We start from the raw sequence: 21,386 nt of genomic DNA on the forward strand, positions 1-21,386 counted from the left end.
GCAAGTCCATACATCTTAAGAGAAGCTATGTATGTTAGAAGTTTTGGTTCTGAAACCATTTCTAACATGCTCATAAAATGAAATAGAATATTTATTTCATGAAAAATTTAAAAAGGAAATTGTTGAAGAAACAAAGTTTTAGAAACTGAGGGTCCCAGAACTGTACATTAGTACAAATGAATTAGACATCTGCATTTTTACTTAATTTACAAATATCTGGCCATATTTGATTTTACATATATGCACAAGCTTTATGCCTGGCTGTAGGTGAGTGATCACACCATCGCAATTATCTGGGTCATGAAGATCTTTTTTGTATAGTTCCTCTGTGTATTCTTGCCACCTCTTCTTAATATCTTCTGCTTCTGTTAGGTCCATACCATTTCTGTCCTTTATTGTGCCCATCTTTGCATGAAATGTTCCGTTGGTATCTCTTAACTTTCTTGAAGAAATCACTAGCCTTTCCCATTCTGTTGTTTTCCTCTATTTCTTTGCATTGATTGCTGAGGAAGGCTTTCTTATTTCTCCTTGATATTCTCTGGAACTCTGCATTCAAATGGGTATATCTTTAGTTTTCTCCTTTGCTTTTCTCTTCTCTTCTTTTCTCAGCTATTTGTAAGACCTCCTCAGACAAACATTTTGCCTTTTTGCATTTCTTTTTCTTGGGCATGGTTTTGATCACAGCCTCCTGTACAATATCACAAACCTCCATCCATAGTTCTTCAGACACTCTATCAGATCTAATCCCTTGAACCTATTTGTCACTTCCACTGTATAATCGTAAGGGATTTGATTTAGGTCATATCTGAAGGTCTAGTGGTTTTCCCTACTTTCTTCAGTTTAAGTCTGAATTTGGCAATAAGGAGTTCATAATCTAAGCCACAGTCAGCTCCCAGTTTTGTTTTTGCTGACTGTATAGAGCTTCTCCATCTTTGACTGCAAAGAGTATAATCAATCAGATTTCGGTGTTGACCATCTGGTGATGTCCACGTGTAGAGTCTTCTCTTGTGTTGTTGGAAGAGGTGTTTGCTATGACCAGTGCATTCTCTTGGCAAAACTCTTAGCCTTTGCCCTGCTTCATTCTGTACTCCAAGGCCAAATTTTCCTGTTATTCCAGGTATTTCTTGACTTCCTACTTTTGCATTCCAGTCCCCTATAATGAAAAGGACATCTTTTTTGGGTGTTAGTTCTAGAAGTTCTTGTAGGTATTTATAGAACTGTTCAACTTCAGCTCTTCAGCATTACTGGCTGGGACATAGACTTGGATTACTGTGATATTGAATGGTTTGCCTTGGAAAAGAACAGATATCATTCTGCCATTTTTGAGATTGCATCCAAGTACTGCATTTCAGATTTTTTTTTTTTTTTTTTTTTTTTACTATGATGGCTACTCCATTTCTTCTAAGGGATTCTTGCCCACAGTAATTTGGAAAACTCAGCAGTGGCCACAGGACTGGAAAAGGTCAATTTTCATTCCAATCCCAAAGAAAGGCAATGTCAAAGAATGCACAATTGCACTCATCTCACACACTAGCAAAGTAATGCTCAAAATTCTCCAAGCCAGGCTTCAACAATATGTGAACTGTGAACTTCCAGATGGTCAAGCTGGATTTGGAAAAGGCAGAGGAACCAGAGATCAAATTGCCAATGTCTGCTGGATCCTCGAAAAAGCAAGAGAGTTCCAGAAAAACATCTACTTCTGCTTTATTGATTATGCCAAAGCCTTTGACTGTGTGGATCACAACAAACCGCGGAAAATTTGTCAAGAGATGGGAATACCAGACCACCTGACCAGCCTCCTGAGAAATCTGTATGCAGGTCAAGTAGCAACAGTTCAAACTGGACATGGAACAACAGACTGGTTCCAAATTGGGAAAGGAGTATGTCAAGGCTGTATATTGTCACCCTGCTTATTTAACTTCTATGCAGAGTATATCATGAGAAATGCTGGACTGGATGAAGCACAAGCTGGAATCAAGATTGCCACAAGAAATATCAATAACCTCAGATATGCAGATAACACCACCATTATGGCAGGAAGTGAAGAAGAACTAAAGAGGCTTTTGATGAAAGTGAGAGAGGAGCGTGAAAAAGTTGGCTTAAAACTCAACATTCAATAAAAACTAAGATCATGGCATCCAGTTCCATCACTTCATGGCAAATAAATGGGGAAACAATGGAAACAGCAAGATACTTTATTTTTTGGGGCTCCAAAATCACTGCAGATGGTGACTGCAGCCATGAAATTAAAAGACACTTGCTCCTTGGAAGAAAAGTTATGACCAACCTAGACAGCATATTAAAAAGCAGATACATTACTTTGCCAACAAAAGTCCGTCTAGTCAAAGCTATGGTTTTTCCAGTAGTCATGTATGGATGTGAGAGTTGGACTGCAATGAAAGCTGAGCACCAAGGAATTGATACTTTTGACCTGTGGTGTTGGAGAAGACTCTTTTTTTTTTTAAGTTATTAATTTATTTTAATTGGAGGCTAATTACTTTACAATATTATAGTGATTTTAGCCATATACTGACACGAATCAGCCACAGGTGTACATGTGTCCCCCATCCTGAACCCCCCTCCCACCTCCCTTCCTATCCCATTCCTCAGGGTCATCCCAGAACACTGGCCCTGAGCATCCTGACTCATGCATTGATCATGGATTGGTGATCTATTTCACATATGGTAATAAACGTGTTTCAGTGCTATTCTCTCAAATCATCCCACCCTCGCCTTCGTCCACAGAGTCCAACAGTCTGTTCTTTGTATCTGTGTCTCTTTTGCTGTCTTGCATATAGGGTCATCATTACCATCTTTCTAAATTCCATATATATGCATTAATATACTGTATTGGTGTTTTTCTTTCTGACTTACTTCACTCTGTATGATAGGCTCCAGTTTCATCCACCTCATTAGAACTGATTCAAATGCATTCTTTTTAATAGCTGAATAATATTCCACTGTGTATATGTACCACAGCTTTCTTATCCATTCATCTGCCAATAGGTTGCTTCCATTTCTTAGCTATTGTAAACAGTGCTGCAGTGAACATTGGGGTACACCTGTCTCTTTCAATTCTGGTTTCCTCGGTGTGTATGCCCAGCAGGGGGATTGCTGGGGCCTATGGCAGTTCTATTTCCAGTTTTTAAAGGAATCTCGACACTGTTGGAGAAGACTCTTGAGAGTTCCTTGGATGCAAGGAGGTCAAACCAGTCAATCCTAAAGGAAATCAGTCCTGAATATTCATTGGAAGGACTGATGCTGAAGCTGAAATTACAATACTTTGGCCACCTGATGCAAAAAACTGACTCACTGGACAAGACCATGATGCTGAGAAAGATTGAAGGCAGGAGGGAAAACGGAGGACAGAGGATGATATGGTTGAATGGATGGCATCACCGAGTCGAAGGACATGAGTCTGAACAGGTTCCAGGAGTTGGTGATGGACAGGGAAGCCTGGCGTGCTGGAGTCCATGGGGTCGGAAAGAATCGGACACGACTGAGGGACTAAAATGACTGAATCCAGGTGAGAGAACACGATGAATCCAGAGAAGCCTAAGACAGCAGGAAGAGAAGAGGGAGAAAAGCCCAACCCGACCAACGAGTTAACAGGAAAGAAGGGGGTCCCGGCAACCACAAACCGAAAATTGAAAAGCCCTCTTCGCGGCTCTGTGACTCGAATTTGGGGAGGATGCTACAGCCAGAGCTAGTGGGGTGCCCATTTCGCTGAATGCGCGGACAGCAAGCGCTACCACCCCCTCGCCCTCCAGGGTGACTGTTTCCCAGAATCCCCAGCCCAGCACCCTTCCCAAGGGTCCTAAAAAAACCTAGAATTGTCCATTAACGTTAGTAATATCTTAGATGGCTCAAGCGCATCCTCGGTTCAAAGTTCATTCAGTAGTGCTCGGTCCTCCCGCCCTAGAACACTGGTGGTTTAAGACCAGGCCTCCCCCCACCCCCGATCTTTCTGGCCAATCAGGAGCCACGTCCTCCGGCGCGCTCCTTTCCTGCCCCGCCCCCTCCCGTCTCCATGGGAACGCTCTGAGTGTCCTGTCCGAGGCCTGAGGCTTTGGTTTTGGTCAAGCAGGGTGGCAGACGTTGTTTGGACGGAGTGTTTGAGTTGGTCCCTGTTCCTCTCCAGAGGCTCCGTAAGTGACGCGGACTCTCGGGAGCACCAAACCAGAAGCAGACAAGGACGAGAAGAGCTGTGGCAGAAGAGAGGGCCAGGTGTCGAGAAGCCGCTCAGGCTTAGAAATCTCGGACTCCAGTGTAGGTGAGTCCTTCCCAACCGCCTTCCCCACGTTAAAACTGAAGGGGACGGAAAGAGGAGGCGGAGGCGACTTGGATCCTCGGGCCGCGGTGCTCGGGGCTGGGAGGTGCTGGGACGGAGGTCTGGATGCGGAACAGAGGCCGCCTGTGTCTCCGCCGCAGGAGCAGAGGCCCTATGGATCCTGCTCTGAGAGAACAGTTTTGTACGTCTGAACCCGGAGCTTCAGATTTACAAACTCTGGCGGCCCTTGGTGTGTAGGGGGCAGTGCAAACCTGTCCTGCTCCTGGAACACCATGAATCCGTTTTCTTTCTAGAGAAAGAGGGCTCTTAATTGTTTATCATTTTCTCCAGGGACCTGTGATCAGCAAGGGAGGACCAGAGTGGCAAAGACTAATGCCCCCATTTTACAGGTGAGGAAAGTGAGGTCCTAGGAGGTCTAGAAGTTTGGTCTTTTTCAGAGTTCTACAAGTGGTTGGTGGGATTATGATCACGTAGTGGAAACCCTAGATCTGGGATCTTCTGCTAAGATTCTGTACTCTGATCTAATAATAAATCCAGTATTTATGTTGTAAGAAGTGGGGTGGGAGAGGGTGATGGAATTAACCTTTCTACTTTACTGACTGAACAAAATTTAAAAAATGCTTTTAGAAAGAAGCTTTTTAAGTGTGTTGCTGTTATTCCAATTGTTTTTATTTTTCTTGTTAATTATAAACTAGGAAAATTTTGATGCTCAGAGAGGTTAAATTACATGGAAAGCATCTGTATTCCTGGAGAGACTAAACTTTGAGATCAAGTTCTATGTTTTCATGCCCAGGCTAGAACTGTACTTTTCTAGATGTTCAGAAATGAGGTCCTGAGTGCAAATTCATGTAAGTCTCCTTTCTGGTCTTTGAAAGGGCACAGAAATGTTCTTGGGCTCTTTCTGACATCTTTCTGGGAGTTTTGGGGGGTCACACTCAAATCTTAGTGCATGGGGATTGTAGTGAGTTTGGGAATTTCAAGTCATGCCAGTCTTTCATTCCTCCTCTCTTCTCTCTCAGCTCAGCCTTCTCAACACTCCACCCTTCCCTAAAAAAGGAGCACAAAGGAGGAAAGAATGGTCACTCTTTCCCTCACAGTCTGATCCTGGGTGAGTAGGATTATCGTCTCTTATTTACAAAATGCCCCTGACTTCTTCATGGATAGCAGGAGTAGTAGAAGTGGCAACAGGGATGGATGGACCAGACTGAATAGAACATGTTCCTCATTTGCCTGGGAAGCTTTCAAGCCTCCTATGCAGCAAGCCCCTGCTTCCCGCCCAGGGTCTTTTCTTGACATTTACTCATTCAGCCAACCAGTCATTCAAGTCTACTATATAATACATACTGTCTTTGATACACTGAGATAAATAAATGTCAGAATGTATTTCCTTAACCTTGGGCAAATAAATCACATGAGGTTAACAAGAATTTCTAAAGTTACCGTATGTTAAACAGTGCTGCAATGAGTGGCAATTTTAAGTAAAAGACAGGAGCAGGTACTCAAATTTGAATTATTATTATGAATTGGAAGATATCATTCCAGCAGGAAGACCATCATTTAGTCTCCGGCAGAATATGAGGGGCTTCCCTGGTGGCTCAGCGGTAAAGAATCCACCTGAAATGCAGGAGTTGCAGGAACCGCAGTTTTGATCCCTGGGTCAGGATGATCCCCTGGAGGGGTAAATGGCAAACTTTTCCAGTATTCTTGCCAGGAGAATCCCATGGACAGAGGAGTTTGGCGGGCTCAGTCCACAGGGTCACAAATAGACACAGCTGAAGCAACTTAGCACACACACACGGAAAGATTAGTATATATACAAAAATTCGAATCATGATAGATAGGCTCCATGAGGGCAGAGAATGTTCCCAGTATCTAGAACAATGCCTGGCATATAGTAAGCACTCAATGAATAGCTGTTGAATATGTGAATGGCTGTTATATGTTTCATTTTTTCATTTAACATATGAAGTGGACATTTTTCCAAGTATGTCTTGGTAGCATGAGTTTTAATGGCTATATAATCTTTCATTCCAAGCATATACCATGCTTTATTTAAATTTTCTTTTATTGGGAAAAACTTAAGTATTTCTCAATATTTTGATATTATAAGCAACTTCTAATAAATATTCTTATAATTTATTAAGTATATTTCTATTTCCTCAAGATATGTTCTAGGACATAAGATAATAGAGTCAAAGAATACAAACATGTTTTAGGCTTTTGAAAAACTTAAGTTCGTTTTTAGAAATATTGCATAAACTAACTGGTACAACCATATAATGAAAGATCTTGTGTTGCTGAACCTTTATCAGCATTGAATATTATTTTTAAATTTTAGCCTTGAATTGCATCTTTTCAGTCTTTATTAAGATTGATCATTTTAAACATATACTTCGTGATCATTTGCATTCCTTCTTTGATAAAATGACTGGACATACATTACCTTTTTTCCTATTTTTTTTTCCCATATGATAAAAGGTATACTTTGTATGTAAAATACAGCAACCATTTGTTGTATGCTATAAGCGTTACTCTAAGTTATCATTTGTCTTTTACTTGTAAGGACTTTGTTTATATAATTTAAATTTGCATAAAGTGAATCTTATTTCTTTTTATTTATATGTATAATTTTATGCTTTGAAAGTTCTTCATCCCAAGTCTCATACATAATTACTTTTATTTTCCTCAATTATTTCTTATGGTTTCAAGTATTTTTAAAATTTAACTCTTAACCTATCAGGTATTTATTTTTGTGTGAGAAAAAAATACAAAGAATATATGGAAACATATATGTGCAATTTAAAATACAGTGATAGCATGGGTACCCACCATATAGACCAGCAAATACTTTTAAAAGCCCCTTGATAAGCCCGCAACTTCACTCTTCCTTCTCCTAGAGAGGCAACTGATACCTTAAATGCTGTGTTTGGCATTCCCTAGCTTTTGTGTGTGTCTGTAGTTTTAACTACCTATGTCTGTATCGCTAAACAAAATTGTTTAGTTTTGCCTATTTTTAACATTAAATGGAATCACTGTATATATTTTGTGAATGGCTACTTTAGCATAACGTTAGATTTTTACAGTGCAATCATGTTGATTCATGTAGCTGTAATTTATTTTCACTGCTGTGTACTATTTCACAGTATAAAAAACAGCTTATTTATCCAACATAAATTGTGCCTTCTGGATTATTTCCAGTGTTTTTGCTACTATAGCAGTCATACTCTAAATGATCTTACACATATCCTCTGGTATTCATATGTAAGCTTCTTTAGGCTACAAACCTTGTAGTGGAATTTCTGGGATGTTGAACTCCCTTATAATTGCTCATAATTTTCAGTTGATTTTCTTGGACTTCCCAGAAAAAACAAGCACACCCTCTACAGATAATCTGCTTGCACTAGCAAATGCTTTCATATTAATGGCTGTAAAATAGTGAATTTGTTTCAAATTTTAATGGGAATGCCTTTATTGTTTTACCTTTGGATTTGAACTGTTTTTGCATGTCTTTGTTTTGGTAACTTGCTTTGTTTGTAGGTTTAAATGAAGGACCAATGTTGAACTTTAAGAGATACCTTTTGGACATTGATTTAAATAATTATATGGCTTTTCTTATTTGACATTATGGCTTATAACTAACAGATTTCCTCTTATGAGCTTTCCTTTGCTTTTTTGGAATGAGCCACCATTTCATCATGCTATAATATACTTTCGTATATTTGATCAAATGTTTATTTAAACATTTGCTAGAACTCAACTATAAAACTCTTTGGGCCTGTGATTTTGGGGACGAGAGAAAGAACCTTGGCTGCCATTTCAGTTTCCTTAATACTTACTGGTCTATAATTTTATATTACTCTTAAAATCTATTTTGGCATTTTATATTGGCATTGTGTACTTTACTAGGAATTTGTCCTTTTATATAGATGTTCAAGTGTATTTGTAGACAGTTCATAATGCCCTTGTCTTATTTAAAAACTTATATCTGTGGTTATTTCCTCATTTTGTCTTATATTTTGTCTGTAATCATCTTTTTAAGAAAATCAGACTTGCAGAGATCTGACTTCTTAAGTTTTTAAAAATTTATTTAATTGAAGGATAATTGCTTTACAGAATTTTGTTGTTTTCTGTCAAACCTCAGCATGAATCAGCCATAGGTATACATATGTCCCCTCCCTTGTGAACCTCCCCCCATCTCCCCACCATCCCACCCCTCTAGGTTGATACAGAGCCCCTGTTTGAGTTCCCAGAGCCAGACAGCAAATCCCCTTTGGCTATCTATTTTACATGTGGTGATGTAAGTTTCCATGTTACTCTCTCCATACATCTCACCCTCTCCTCCCCTCCCCATGTCCGTAACAAAGCAAGGCAGCAGTGGAGAAACAGACAAAGAGAACTGACTTCTTAAATTTTTAAGAGTATCTTTTGACTTTATGCATTTTCTCACCATCTGTTTATTGCACCTTTGACTCTCAGCTTTATTCTCAGTTTCTGAAGTTTGTTTATTTTTTTTAAAGCAGGAGGGTTTCTGTTTTCTAAGTTTCTGAGTTGAATGCTTAGGTTGATTATATGCAGCCATTCTTATTTCCTTTAAGTACTTTTTTATTTGGATCTTGAAAAGTTTGATATGTAATTATTATTATTAAATTCAAATTTTTCTTATCATTATATTTTCCTTTTAAGTTTAAGGGCTATTCTTGGTTTTTTATTGTTAATAGTTCCTAATTTTATTACATTCTATGTAAAGAATGTATTTTGCATTATATTAATCCTTTGGAGTTTATTTAGATTTCTTTAATGGACCACTACATGGCCAATCTTGTAATAGTATTGTAGGTGCATGAAAATGTGTTTTTAGTGTTTCAGAAGTAAAGAGTTCAACACAGATAAAAATAACTAGCTTATTAATTGTACTGTCTAGTCTTTATATTGTTGAGTTTGGTTTTGCTTGATCTATCATTTTCTGAGAGGAGTGCATTAATATCCATAATTACCATCAATGGTGTATATATCTCCTTGAACTTATGATAATTGTTACTTCATACATTTTGAAATTTTATTTGTGGATGCAATTTAACTATTTGGTATATTTTCTTACTATTTATTTGAAAGTGAAAGTGAAAATCACTCAGTTGTGTCTGGCTCTTTGTGACCCCATGCATTTCTCAAGGCCAGAATACTGGAGTGGGTAGCTGTTCCCTTCTCCAGGGTTACTAATATATAAAAACCTATATTTTTGTTCCTTATGGTATTTTTGCCATAAAATTTTTTATTGTGATATAGTTTACATATAACATTATATTAGTTTCAGGTATACACATAATGACTCTACATTTGTATATGTTGTAAAATGATCACCACAATGCCTAGTTAACATCTATTACCATACCATACCAACTGTATACCATACAGTTACAAATTTTTTGCTATAAATTTTATCTCAGCTGAAATTAATTATTACAGTTTTCTGTGATAATACAGTTCATATTTGTGTGGAATATGTTTTTCCATCCTTTTATTCCCATGTTTTTTCTTTTTAGTGTATCTCTTCTAATCCACATATTGAATTTTATTTTTTTAAGCTACAAATCTGTCTTTTAATCTGTGAGATTGAGCTATACTATTATTTTTGCTATCATATGCCTTTCCTCCTTTCTGTTTTCCTTTGAAACACGTTGTCTTCTGCTCTTGCTTTATTTTTTATAGATTCTACTATGGTTCTTCTGGTAATTGCCCTAAAAGCCCATGTTGACTTTTATTTACTCCTATTGACTTCTTAAACTTATATCTAAGTCATTTTTCTAAACAGACAAGTACTTTGGCACACTCTCATGTCCCTTTTGGAGAAGGAAACGGCAGCCCACTCCAGTCTTTTTACCTGGAGAATAATCCCATGGACAGAGGAGCCTGGCAGGCCACGTCCATGGGCCGCAAAGAGTCGGACATGACTGAGCGATTAATCCACCACCACCATGTCCCTTTTCTCTTATCTCCCACTCATCAATGCTTGGATCGTCAAGAACTGTAGGGTAGGTGTAGATGTGCTCTCTTTTTGCTTTTTTGTTCTTAGATTTTGTTTTATTGTTTTTACTTGTTTCATGATAACAAACTTTACCAAGGCTTTTGATCCGTCTTTCCTTATTATGTCTCATGCAGCCTTTCTTGGATTTGTTTCTTTTCTTAAATGACTTACTAGAAAAATAGGTAAGTGTATATGTTTAAAGCATATTTAGATTGACTCTTAAAGAATATAAATTATTAATATATGTATGGAATCAAAATCATAGAGGACAAAATGGGAGGAAATGAAAAAATAAAAACTAGAGACAGGAACAGATTTTTTTTTTTTAAATAAGGATTATAGCAAAAGAATAATAATAAGAATTTTTAAAAATAAGTGAGATTTTAGAAATAAGTCCAAACATATTAGTAATCACAATAAATGAACATGGATAAAACTTACCTATAAAAAAACTGAGTCATAGAGAGTTGATGAAAAACATGATCTTGCTCTGTGCTATTTACTGGAGACCTACCTAAAGTAATGCCATGAAAAAGGCTAGATGTATTAATCATGAACAAAACGTGTAGCTAAGAATGTGTTTCAAATTATATACAGCAAAACCTGACAAAATTATAAGGAATCAAAATTTCAAATACTTGAGAATAATTTTAATATATTCTTGAAAAGGACCTTTAAAGAAAAATTTAATTATTGGAGAGATAACTATGTTTATGGATGGGAAGACAAGAGGGCTATCAAGTTTACATATTGTGGGGGAGGTTCATTTATATAGAAAAGAAAAAACTGAGATTTTCAAACATTTTGGAGAAATGGTGAATCTTGGTTGGTCCTGGAAAAGCAACAAAACTGAATCTAGGACACTTGTGCAAGAAAGCAAGGATGTTTTCAAACAATAGAAATGGTCATGTCACAAGAACTTGAGGCCAACCTGGAAGAATTCCCACTAGCCTAAGATAACGGAGGTTTGAATATCTAGAAGTAAAATGACTGCAATTTAATTGAAACACATCAAATATGTAAAAATCAATGAATTCATAAAAATACTTAAAAGCAAATTCAAATCATACTAGTCACATTTGGTGGTTACTTTGCCCCATCTGCCATCTAATTACTTTACAAATTGAATTTCTTAAAGGGGGTAGTTTGGGAAATAAATATTTATCCTGACGTTTTTGATTGGACTACATTTCAGGGTAACCAGAAAATTTGTGATGGGGACTTCTTTAGAAGAATTATAGCTTATATGTGTACAAGGGATAGTAGAATTAGGATACCAATTTACAGTGTTTAATGACATGACATATCTAAGAAATGATCATCATTTACTTCCAAAACTTAAAGTGAAAGATTTATGGGAAACATTAGAATGGAAGGCCGGAAGTTGAAAGCACCGGAACCCACTACTTAGTAAATTTAGCAGCCCTCAAGTATTGTAACAGGAAGTGTACAACAGGTATTCTTTCCAGAAAAAAAAAAAAAGAGCTTTAGTCTTCACAGGCTTCTGGAATAAAAGGATCAAGTACCAGGAATGGAATAAAGAACAAGTTAAAACACCACAAGGAAACAATTGGCCGAATTATTGATGTGGATGTTCTGTAGAAGTGTGGTCCCTGAAACAGCAGCATTGTCGTCACATGGGAATTTATTACAAATGAATTTTGACTCCTATCTAGGACCTAATAAATCAGAATCTCTGGGGAAGGTGCCCAGGTAACTGTGTTTTAGCAAGTTCTCCAGGTGATTCCGATGCTTAATGAAGTTTGAAAACCATTGTTTTACAGGATAAAATGTCTGGGTTTCTTTAACAAATCAATGGTGCAATGAATTTTTTTAAAAAGGTAGGAGGTGACTTACAGAACAAGAGAGATTTAAGAAACACAATAACCAAATACAAATTGACCATTTTTGGATACTGATTTAGACAATTCAACTAACAAATACTTTTACATTAGAAAAATTAAATTTGAAGTGAGTGTTAAATGATATTATGTAATATAATAGTAATCTTGTTAGGCAATTACATTTTTTAAAGTCCCTATCAGTTAGTGAAAGATACATATTGGAATATTCCTGAAATAATTATATGTGAAATGACCTTATATTTGGGATTTTCTTTAAAATACTCCAGCCAATAATAATAATAACAATAATAGTAATGGGGGAAGCAGAGGATTAAAACAAGATTGATAAGACGTTGGTAATTACTGAGTTGGTTATATGGGACCTCATTTTATCGTCCTCTTTATTACTCATGACTGTTTGAAATTTTCCATACTCAGCTATTACCAGTATAAAGTCTTGGAGAAATTCTGACAAAATTTTAATTCTGGTTGGTGGTACTCAAAGGGCAATCATTTTATTTCTCATTAAATGACTCTAATGTAATCTTTCCCCTTTGACTTTACTTCATGTAATATTAATATTGCAAAGCCTACTTTATTTTGGTCTATAATTTTCTGTTATAGATTATCCTGTCATTTCATGTTTAATCTTTTAGGATTCAGTAATTTGGAGTGTATCTCTTCTACACCATATGCCTCTATATTTTAAAACTATTTTAGTATCCTTTTGTCTATTAAGAATTTTACTTGCCATCTTAATTTATTCTTTATATAATTCATTTTTTTCCTCTATAGACTTCTACCTACTAATTTTGAATGTAGGTATTGAGCTTTTAACTTTTCTAGTGGAGGAAAGTGTTTCAACATATTTTTAAAAGTATTTTCAAGGGAAGTCTTATAGTGTTTTTGGTAAACTGAAATACACATGCCTTGTGGTTCTAATTTCTAGAAATGTATTTTCTAGAGATATTACAAGTGAGTGTTCCATGATATATTTAAGAGAGTTGTTTACTACCATATTATGATAGCCAGAAAAGTGGAAACAATCTCAATGTCCATTAGTATGGGAACAGTTAAATTTTAGAACATTATAACATGAAATGCTATGCAGCTTTTACAACAATGCATTAATCATCTATTTCTGCATAACAAATTATATGTAGCAGCTTCTAAAAATGACAAACATTTATTATCTTACTCAGTTTCTGAGTCAGGAATCTGGGAGTATAGCACTGTGGTTCTGGCTCAGGGTTTCTCATGAGCTTGCAGTCAAGCCAACAGCAGGACTACACTTCATTGGAAGCCTTCACTGGGGCCGGAGGATCCAGTTCTAAGATGGTTCTCACATGGTTGTTGGCAGATGCCTCATTTCTCACTGAGGACAGAAGACCTCAATTCCTTACCACTTGGGCCTCTCCACAGGGCGGTCTAAGTGTTCTCACGGTATTTTAGGTAGCTTCTCCCAGAGTAACTGATCCAAGGAAAAAGCAAGGAGGAAGAAAAGTGAAAGTCGCTCAGTCGTGTCGGACTCTGCGACCCCATGGACTATACAGTCCATGGAATTCTCCAGGCCAGAATACTGGAATGGATAGCCTTTCTCTTCTCCAGGGAATCTTCCCGATCCAGGAATCGACCCGGGGTCTCCTGCATTGTAGGTGGATTCTTTACCAACTCAGCTATCAGGGAAGCACATGGAGGAAGATGTAGTGCCTTTTATGAGCTAGTTTTGAAAGCTGCACACCACAGCTTCCTCTTGTGCATTTTTTTCTATTTATCAGAACTAAGTCCCTAAGACCAGGCCACATTCAAGGAGGTGAGGAATTAGGCTCCACCTTTTGAAGGGAAGCATATCAAATAATTTTTGGACAAAATCAAATAATTTTGGACATACTTAAAAATCACAACTAACACAGGCCTATATGTACTGAAATGGGAAGTTGTACACTATACATTACCTGAAAAAGCAACCTGCAGAATTATGATGTCTTTGTTATTAAAAAAACATTAGTGGCGTATGTATGAAAATAAGGTCAGAAAGGACACAATGAAAACAATAGTGGTTATTTCTTAAGTTATTTGTGGAGGGTAGACTTAATTTTTACTTATATTACTTTAGCATTGTTACAATTTTTATGAACTTATTTTCAGTAAAAGATACTAGACTCTTAATCTCTAGTATATTTAAAAAATAAATTCTTAAATCTTTCTTAAAATGAGAATCAAAACCAGTAACAACAGACTGGGTTTTATATATTGCACTTTTTAAAAAGTGAAGGACCAGTGAGTTCATTTATTTTTCATACCAACACCAGTTTGTCAGTTTCTGAGAATCCCAATTTGTATGTGTTAAGCAGACTTACTGTCTTTAAAATTTTTAGCATTTATAAACATTAAAAAAATAAATAGCACTGTATTTTCTCATTGTTGAATTCATATTTGTGATCGTTTCACTTTTTAGACATGGATTTTTATTTAGTTTATTTGGAAAATGGTACCTGGGTGGTATATTTTGAATCCTTGAATATTTCAGTATATCTTCCTTTTGTCCTTCTATATTAACATCATATGGCTGTATGTGGAAATCTTGATTTACCACCCTTCGCAAATTGTTTTTAACTTCTCTCACTTTTGCTTAGGAGGTAAAGCAGCAGTAGGCCTATGTTAAAAAACCACTACTTTGTAACTACAGGACCTTGTAATAGTTACTTAATCTTGCTAAATTTAGATTCCTCTTTCCTTTCAGTTCAGTTCAGTTGAGTCTCTCAGTCATGTCTGACTCTTTGCGACCCCATGAATCACAGCATGCCAGGCCTCCCTGTCCATCACCAACTCCCGGAGTTTACTTAAACTCATGTCCATCGAGTCGGTGATGCCATCCAGCCATCTCATCCTCTGTCGTCCCCTTCTCCTCCTGCCCCCAATACCTCTCAGCATCAGGGTCTTTTGCAATGAGTCAGCTCTTCCCATGAGGTGGCCAAAATATTGGAGTTTCAGCTTCAGCATCAGTCCTTCCAATGAACACCCAAGACTGATGATCTTTAGGATGTACTGGTTGGATCTCCTTGCAGCCCAACGGACTCTCAAGAGTCTTCTCCAACACCACAGTTCAAAAGCATCAATTTTTCCTTTAGTGTTGATAATAATATCTTACTGGATTGTTGTGACAATAAATGAGATAACATAGCCTATTTCACATAAGTGCCCCTAACTGCTAGATAATATTTAGCTGCTCCTATGATTATAGTTTTATGATGATGATAGTTTAGTTTTCTTCCATTTTATTGTAATCTCCTTAAAAGTATCTATTTCTTTTATTCTTAATATTTATTGAACATTTTAAATTGAACTTTACAATTAAGAATGTGTCATTAAATAAAATGAATTTGTTACACAACCAACTTATTATCTGTTATACTAAAATAATTATTTTTAGACAGAATACATGCACTTATCCCTTCAACTTTCTAGAACTGCATAATAATAAAACAAACCAAGAAATTTATGAACTTACAATAATGAAACTGAAGAGCCATCAGCAAATGAAAAATTTCAACAAAAACCTGTATGGCAACAGTAGGAATAGTGATAAAAGCCATTTAGGGCTAAAGATATTACATCCCAGAATACCCAGCAGAGTAATACAGACAAGAAAGGAACTGATGAGCCCTGTGAACTTTGGAGAAGCTCAAATCCATACACCATTTGGGGCAGAAGGCCAGCCATTAAAGACCACCCTAAAATATTTCCAGAGAGGAAAGAAAAAGTTGCCTACAAAATAATTACAGTTTATTTATTTATTTTTAATCAGTCTTGGCAACACTAAAAGCTTATAAAACAGTGAAACAGTTTTAAGGAAAAATATTTTCACTCTAGAATTCTACACCCAGCCACTTGTGAGGGACAGAAAGACTTAAGGTATACAGTGATTCAAATGATTCTTGGGAATCTTTCCTAGTAACTATGTTTGGAGATTCTCCTTTGAAGAAAACCTCACCTGTTTCTCACCTTTGCTTTTTTCAGTGGCTAAAAAGTGTAATGTTCACAGGCTTGATCGAACTCATGTTGTTAATGTGCCTCCCAATTAATGGAGTAAATCACAAAAGAGGAAGAATCATGTGATTTTGAAAATGGAGCACTAAAGAGTAGCAGGCCCTGATGGCAGCAGGAAGATAGACTTTCCAAACCAAAAGGGGTGGGCAGGGGAATGAGACACTTGATAAAACAGATTATATAAAGCCTTTTAAACAAATCAAGAATTTGAGGACAGTAAGTTTATCAAGTAAAAATTAAACAGGTAATCCCCCCTGAGAAGTGTATAATCATATTCAAAATTATACAAGTGCTGCTTATTGATTTAAACAGAAAATTAGCAATAATGCTATAGGAGGATGAAAAGTAGAGGTAGGAAGTAAATAGATAATGTCTAAAATGACCAATCATGAAGCAATAATACAAGCAACATGAAGCGATATTATTATAGTTGGCAAACAGTTCTTGTTCAAAGTGTGTAGACCTGGATCCTAGCTGCAATACCTCCAGGTTCATGATCTTGGGAATTAATCTTTTTCAACCATTATTTAGTAATGTGTAAATGGGGATAATAATAGTATCTGCAACACAGGATCACTATGAGGATTACTTGAGATATATGTGAAGTACTTACCTGGCCCAGTGGTTAGCAGACAAATGGTATATAAATATTTCTTATGATGGTGATGATATTCAGTGATTGTATACATTATTTAACCAGTTGACCTATATTATGTCTCTTCTTACTTTTCTTGTCTTTCTTCATTATTAGAGTTATTTCTTTTTGATTTACCACCTATGTTACATGCTGAATGTCTTTTTTTGTTGTCCATCTTCTTAGATTGCTTCTTCCTAGAAAGCTAATCTTCGACCAGATGGCAGTAACATTTGAAGATGTGACTGTTATTTTTACTTGGGAGGAGTGGAAATTCTTGGATTCTTCTCAGAAAAAGCTCTACAGAGAGGTCATGTGGGAGAATTACACAAATGTCATGTTAGTAGGTAAAGTTATCCCAACTCTTAGGGAATAAGGTTAGTTTCTTCTGGGACCTGTTTTGTTGAGTATTTTGGTTCTTTATCTGATTGCTGTATTGAGGTAAAAGAGATTCTCAAAAATGGGTCTTAAATCACATGAAAGACAACAGATAAAGAAAACAAGGTATCTTCCAAAACATTTTGGCTATGTAATTAATAGGTGTTTGTGATTATTATTATTATTTGTGACTATTTTCTGGATTACACATAAAGCACAGATTTCCACCTATAATTTTGTGCAGTCCTAAATTTGTTCTCATTTCATGTTCTATTTGTAGAAGTTAGCTTTTGCTATATATAACAAACTACCCTAAACTTAGTAACTTAAAACTTTGTTATGTTTCATGATTCCAATTGGTTACATGGATCTTCTATCAGGAGTGACTTGATTGGGGCTAGATGATCTAAAGATAAAACTGGATAGCCTGACTCACATGTCTGGCAGTTGGTCAGTATCAATGTTATAATGGCCATGAGTTGACCATATGTCTTTCCTCAAGGAGGCCAGCCCAGGCTCATTTATGTGATGGTGATCACAGGACTATCGAAACCAGCAAAAGAGACCAACCCCAACGTACAAGTACTTTTCAGATTTCTGTTTGTCTCACTTTTGTCCCAGTGGCCAAAGCAAATTATAGAATCAGTGTGTAAGAGGAACACCCAAAGATGTAAATAAGCAGAGTTTTTTTTTTTTTAAACACAATCTACTACACTATTTTAGAACAAAAAATAGAAAGAGGTATTTTATTTCTTATAATAATTTCCCAAATAGAGTAATCTAATTAAATCTCAGTCTTCAAGACGATTTCCATGAAGCCAATCACTTTCTCTTTTATTTCTAACAGTACTTAGTAAGTATATTTACCAAGGTAATTGGTATATTTATTGAATGAATGAGTGAAATGAATACATCTACGAATGAATAAATGAATGAATTTCTCACCCAAATATGGAGCAGCCTAAGTCATAACCCTTCTTTCTCACTTGTGCCCACACATATATTCCTATAATTCTGGAGATTGTTGACTGTGATACTTGGAAATTTTTAAATAGAGAGCTGGATTATCTGCTTACCACTGGATTATCTGCTTATATTTTAGGAAATTGGAAAGAGAGCTGCAAACCCCAGGAAGAAAGATTCAGATATTTAGAACATGAAAATCTTTCCTGCTGGCAGGGCTGGAAGACTGCCAGCACTCAGATATATGAGAATAAAAACTATGGGGAAATGGTTCAAGGTATAGATTTCAAAGACCTAAAGCAGCAACACCTTTCTCACTATCAAGAATGGTCAACACTCCCCACACAAGTAGCAGGGTATGGGAACTATGAACTGACTTTTGAAAGCAAAAGTCCCAGGAACTTAAAGTATACCAAGTATATACCTTGTCAGTCCTTAGAAAGGAAACACTCTGAAGATGATGGTAGAAAAATCTATGTGAGTGATTCATGTGGTTTTCAAGGATGCAGATACCATGTTGGCATATCCAGGAAAAATCTCTCTATGGAAAAAGAACAGAAGCTCATATGTCAGCATTCTATCCCAGGACAGGAAGCCTTTCCAGAGTACATTGGGCAGATATGCCAAAACGCCCTGCTAAAAGGCTCTATGGAAGAGAAATACTGTGGATGTAAAAAATGTAAAGAAATTTATTACTGGAACTCACAGCGTATTCTCCACAAGAGAAATCATTTTGGAGAAAAGTTCTATCCATGCTCCATCAGCCCCACATGCTTCCCTCAGAGATCAGACCTATACAGACATCTAAGAATCCACATAGGTAAGCAGCTGTACAGATGTGACGAAGTTGCCAGTAACCTTAGTCAGAGCTTCGGTGTTCACTTTCCTCAGAGAGCCCACCCAGGGGAGGTACCTTATATATGTAACGTGTGTAGTAATAGCTTCAGTCAGATCCCCAGGCTTCACCATCATCAAAGAGTCCACCTGGAAGAGAAACTCTATAAATTGCAGTGTGATAAGGACCTCGGTAGAAATTCATTGCTTCACATTCACCAGAGACTTCATATAGGAGAGAAGCCTTTTAAGTGTGATCAGTGTGGTAAGAGGTTTAGTCGGAGTTCAGTACTTCATGTTCATCAGAGAGTCCACACCGGAGAGAAACCATATAAGTGTGATGAATGTGGTAAAGGCTTCAGTCAGAGCTCAAATCTTCGAATTCATCAGTTAGTCCACACAGGAGAAAAGTCCTATAAATGTGGTGACTGTGGTAAGGGCTTTACCCAGCGCTCAAATCTTCAAATCCATCAGAGAGTGCATACAGGAGAGAAGCCATACAAATGTGACAACTGTGGGAAGGACTTTAGTCACAGCTCAGATCTTCGCATTCATCAGAGGGTCCATACAGGGGAGAAACCCTATATTTGTCATGAATGTGGGAAGGGCTTCAGCAAGAGTTCAAAACTTCACACTCATCAAAGAGTGCATACTGGAGAGAAACCCTATAAATGTGAACAGTGTGGTAAAGGTTTCAGTCAGCGTTCACATCTTCTCATTCATCAGAGAGTCCATACAGGAGAAAAACCCTATAAATGTGATGACTGTGGAAAGGGCTTTAGTCACAGCTCAAATCTTCATATTCACCAGAGGATCCACACAGGAGAGAAGCCTTATCAATGTGCTAAGTGTGGTAAGGGTTTCAGCCACAGCTCAGCTCTTCGAATTCATCAGAGAGTCCACACAGGAGAGAAAACTTATAAATGCCATGAGTATTACACGGGATTCAATCAGAATCCACATCTTTACAATAACTGCAGAAGAGAAACCTTGTAATTCCGTTTATTTTGTTGTAACAGCTTTAATCAAAGCTTCAATTTAAGCCTAGTAAATGCTGCTAGAAAAAAATGCTATAAATAACCTAAATAATCCCAAGCAACATTTAAAATTTCTTCTAATTCCTACTAAGAATCATTTGCTTTAAGAAGAGATGCTTAGGACAGTATTTTAAAGTATTTTCTTTTTCTACCATATACATTAGGTATAGTAGTGTTGTGTGTTAGCTGCTCAGTTGAGTCCGACTCTGCAACCCCATGGACTGTAGCCTGCCAGGCTCCACTGTGCATGGAATTCTCCTGTCAAGAATACTAGAGTGGGTAGCTATTCCCTTCTCCAGGGGATCTTCCTGACCCAAGGATTGAACCCAGGTCTCCTGCGCTGCAGGCAAATTCTTTACCATCTTAGCCACCAGGGAAACCCCATATGCATAGTCATTATAAAATATGTAAATGAGTCAAGAAGAAAACGTCTCATCCTGTTTCATTCTACGTCTTTTTTCTGTGCATTTTCATGTGCATGAAATCATACTGTATGTTCAACTTTGTGTTTTCACTGACTTCAAAACATTTGCTTGTATTTTGGTTTGAATTGAAATTGGTTAGCTCTCAATGAACAGCAAGAATCTTGACTCAACTGTAAAGTCCCTTAGAAGCTACAGAAAAAAAAGAAAAGAAAACACACAAAACCTGTAACTCAAATTGGCAGACAACTCAAATATGGAAGAATTAACTAAAGGGTCAGTAAATTTCAATTGCTTATGAGAAAAAATCAGAAAACACTGTATTTCCCTTTATCCAAGGTAGGATATCTTAGATAATTTATTTCTCTCAACCAGAAAACTCAAGAACCATCCTTTTCTTGCAAGGGTGCTATCCTGTAAAGTTACCATAACACCCTCCCACCCATTCCCCTACCCAGTTTTCTACATTTATGCATTCATTTAGACCCTAGGAAGTATGGAAAAATTCTGGTTATCTACAAAACCTAAGAGGGAGAATGGATACAGAACTCTGCAATAGTAAATGTCAGAAGACAATGTAATAACACCTTCAGAATTATGAGACTCAAAAATCTGTTATCACCTATATTTTTTCTTATCAACTAAATTGTCTTTATATCTATAGGTAACAGATAAGCAAAAAAAAAACAAAAACAAAATCCAGAAAACATATATGTACCTTTCTTAAACAGATCTCAAGAATGTGAAAGTCATAATGTAAAAGGATGGGTAACAAACACTAAAATCAGTTAAACATGCAGTTAATTTTGAATTGTTAATTTGTTTACAAAACTTGAAAAATGTTAAAATAGTTGTGCAAGAAAGTATTTAATACAGAAATGCTGAGTATAAAAACATTATATGTTAAAGAC

At 36.7% G+C, this 21,386-nt stretch overlaps 1 protein-coding gene across 6 annotated transcripts; it reads left to right on the top strand.

Annotated features, from left to right (window-relative positions):
• Positions 1 to 4,034: 4,034 nt before the first annotated feature.
• On the top strand, positions 4,035 to 20,349 carry ZNF214 (zinc finger protein 214). 6 transcript variants are annotated; one of them, XM_043482512.1, is made up of 7 exons: positions 4,035 to 4,273; positions 4,622 to 4,680; positions 4,987 to 5,139; positions 5,311 to 5,399; positions 10,448 to 10,495; positions 17,028 to 17,188; positions 18,322 to 20,349. In XM_043482512.1, exons 6-7 carry the CDS (start codon positions 17,062 to 17,064, stop codon positions 20,010 to 20,012), a joined length of 1,818 nt encoding a protein of 605 aa, XP_043338447.1. In that variant the 5' UTR covers positions 4,035 to 4,273; positions 4,622 to 4,680; positions 4,987 to 5,139; positions 5,311 to 5,399; positions 10,448 to 10,495; positions 17,028 to 17,061; the 3' UTR covers positions 20,013 to 20,349. The 6 variants fall into 6 exon arrangements, with proteins under 6 accessions (XP_043338447.1, XP_043338446.1, XP_043338445.1 ...); XM_043482511.1 differs by lacking the exon at positions 10,448 to 10,495; XM_043482510.1 differs by lacking the exon at positions 4,987 to 5,139.
• The last annotated feature ends 1,037 nt before the right edge of the window (positions 20,350 to 21,386 follow it).

This window comes from Cervus canadensis, chromosome 11 (assembly GCF_019320065.1).
Source record: "Cervus canadensis isolate Bull #8, Minnesota chromosome 11, ASM1932006v1, whole genome shotgun sequence".
In the NCBI taxonomy this organism is placed as follows: domain Eukaryota; kingdom Metazoa; phylum Chordata; class Mammalia; order Artiodactyla; family Cervidae; genus Cervus; species Cervus canadensis.

Excerpts from the sequence above, each read along its gene's own strand:
- ZNF214 (XM_043482512.1), top strand. The coding sequence starts at position 17,062 with ATGGCAGTAACATTTGAAGATGTGACTGTTATTTTTACTTGGGAGGAG. Across the intron at positions 17,189-18,321 it reads CACAAATGTCATGTTAGTAG|GAAATTGGAAAGAGAGCTGC; the intron begins GTAAAGTTATCC and ends CTTATATTTTAG.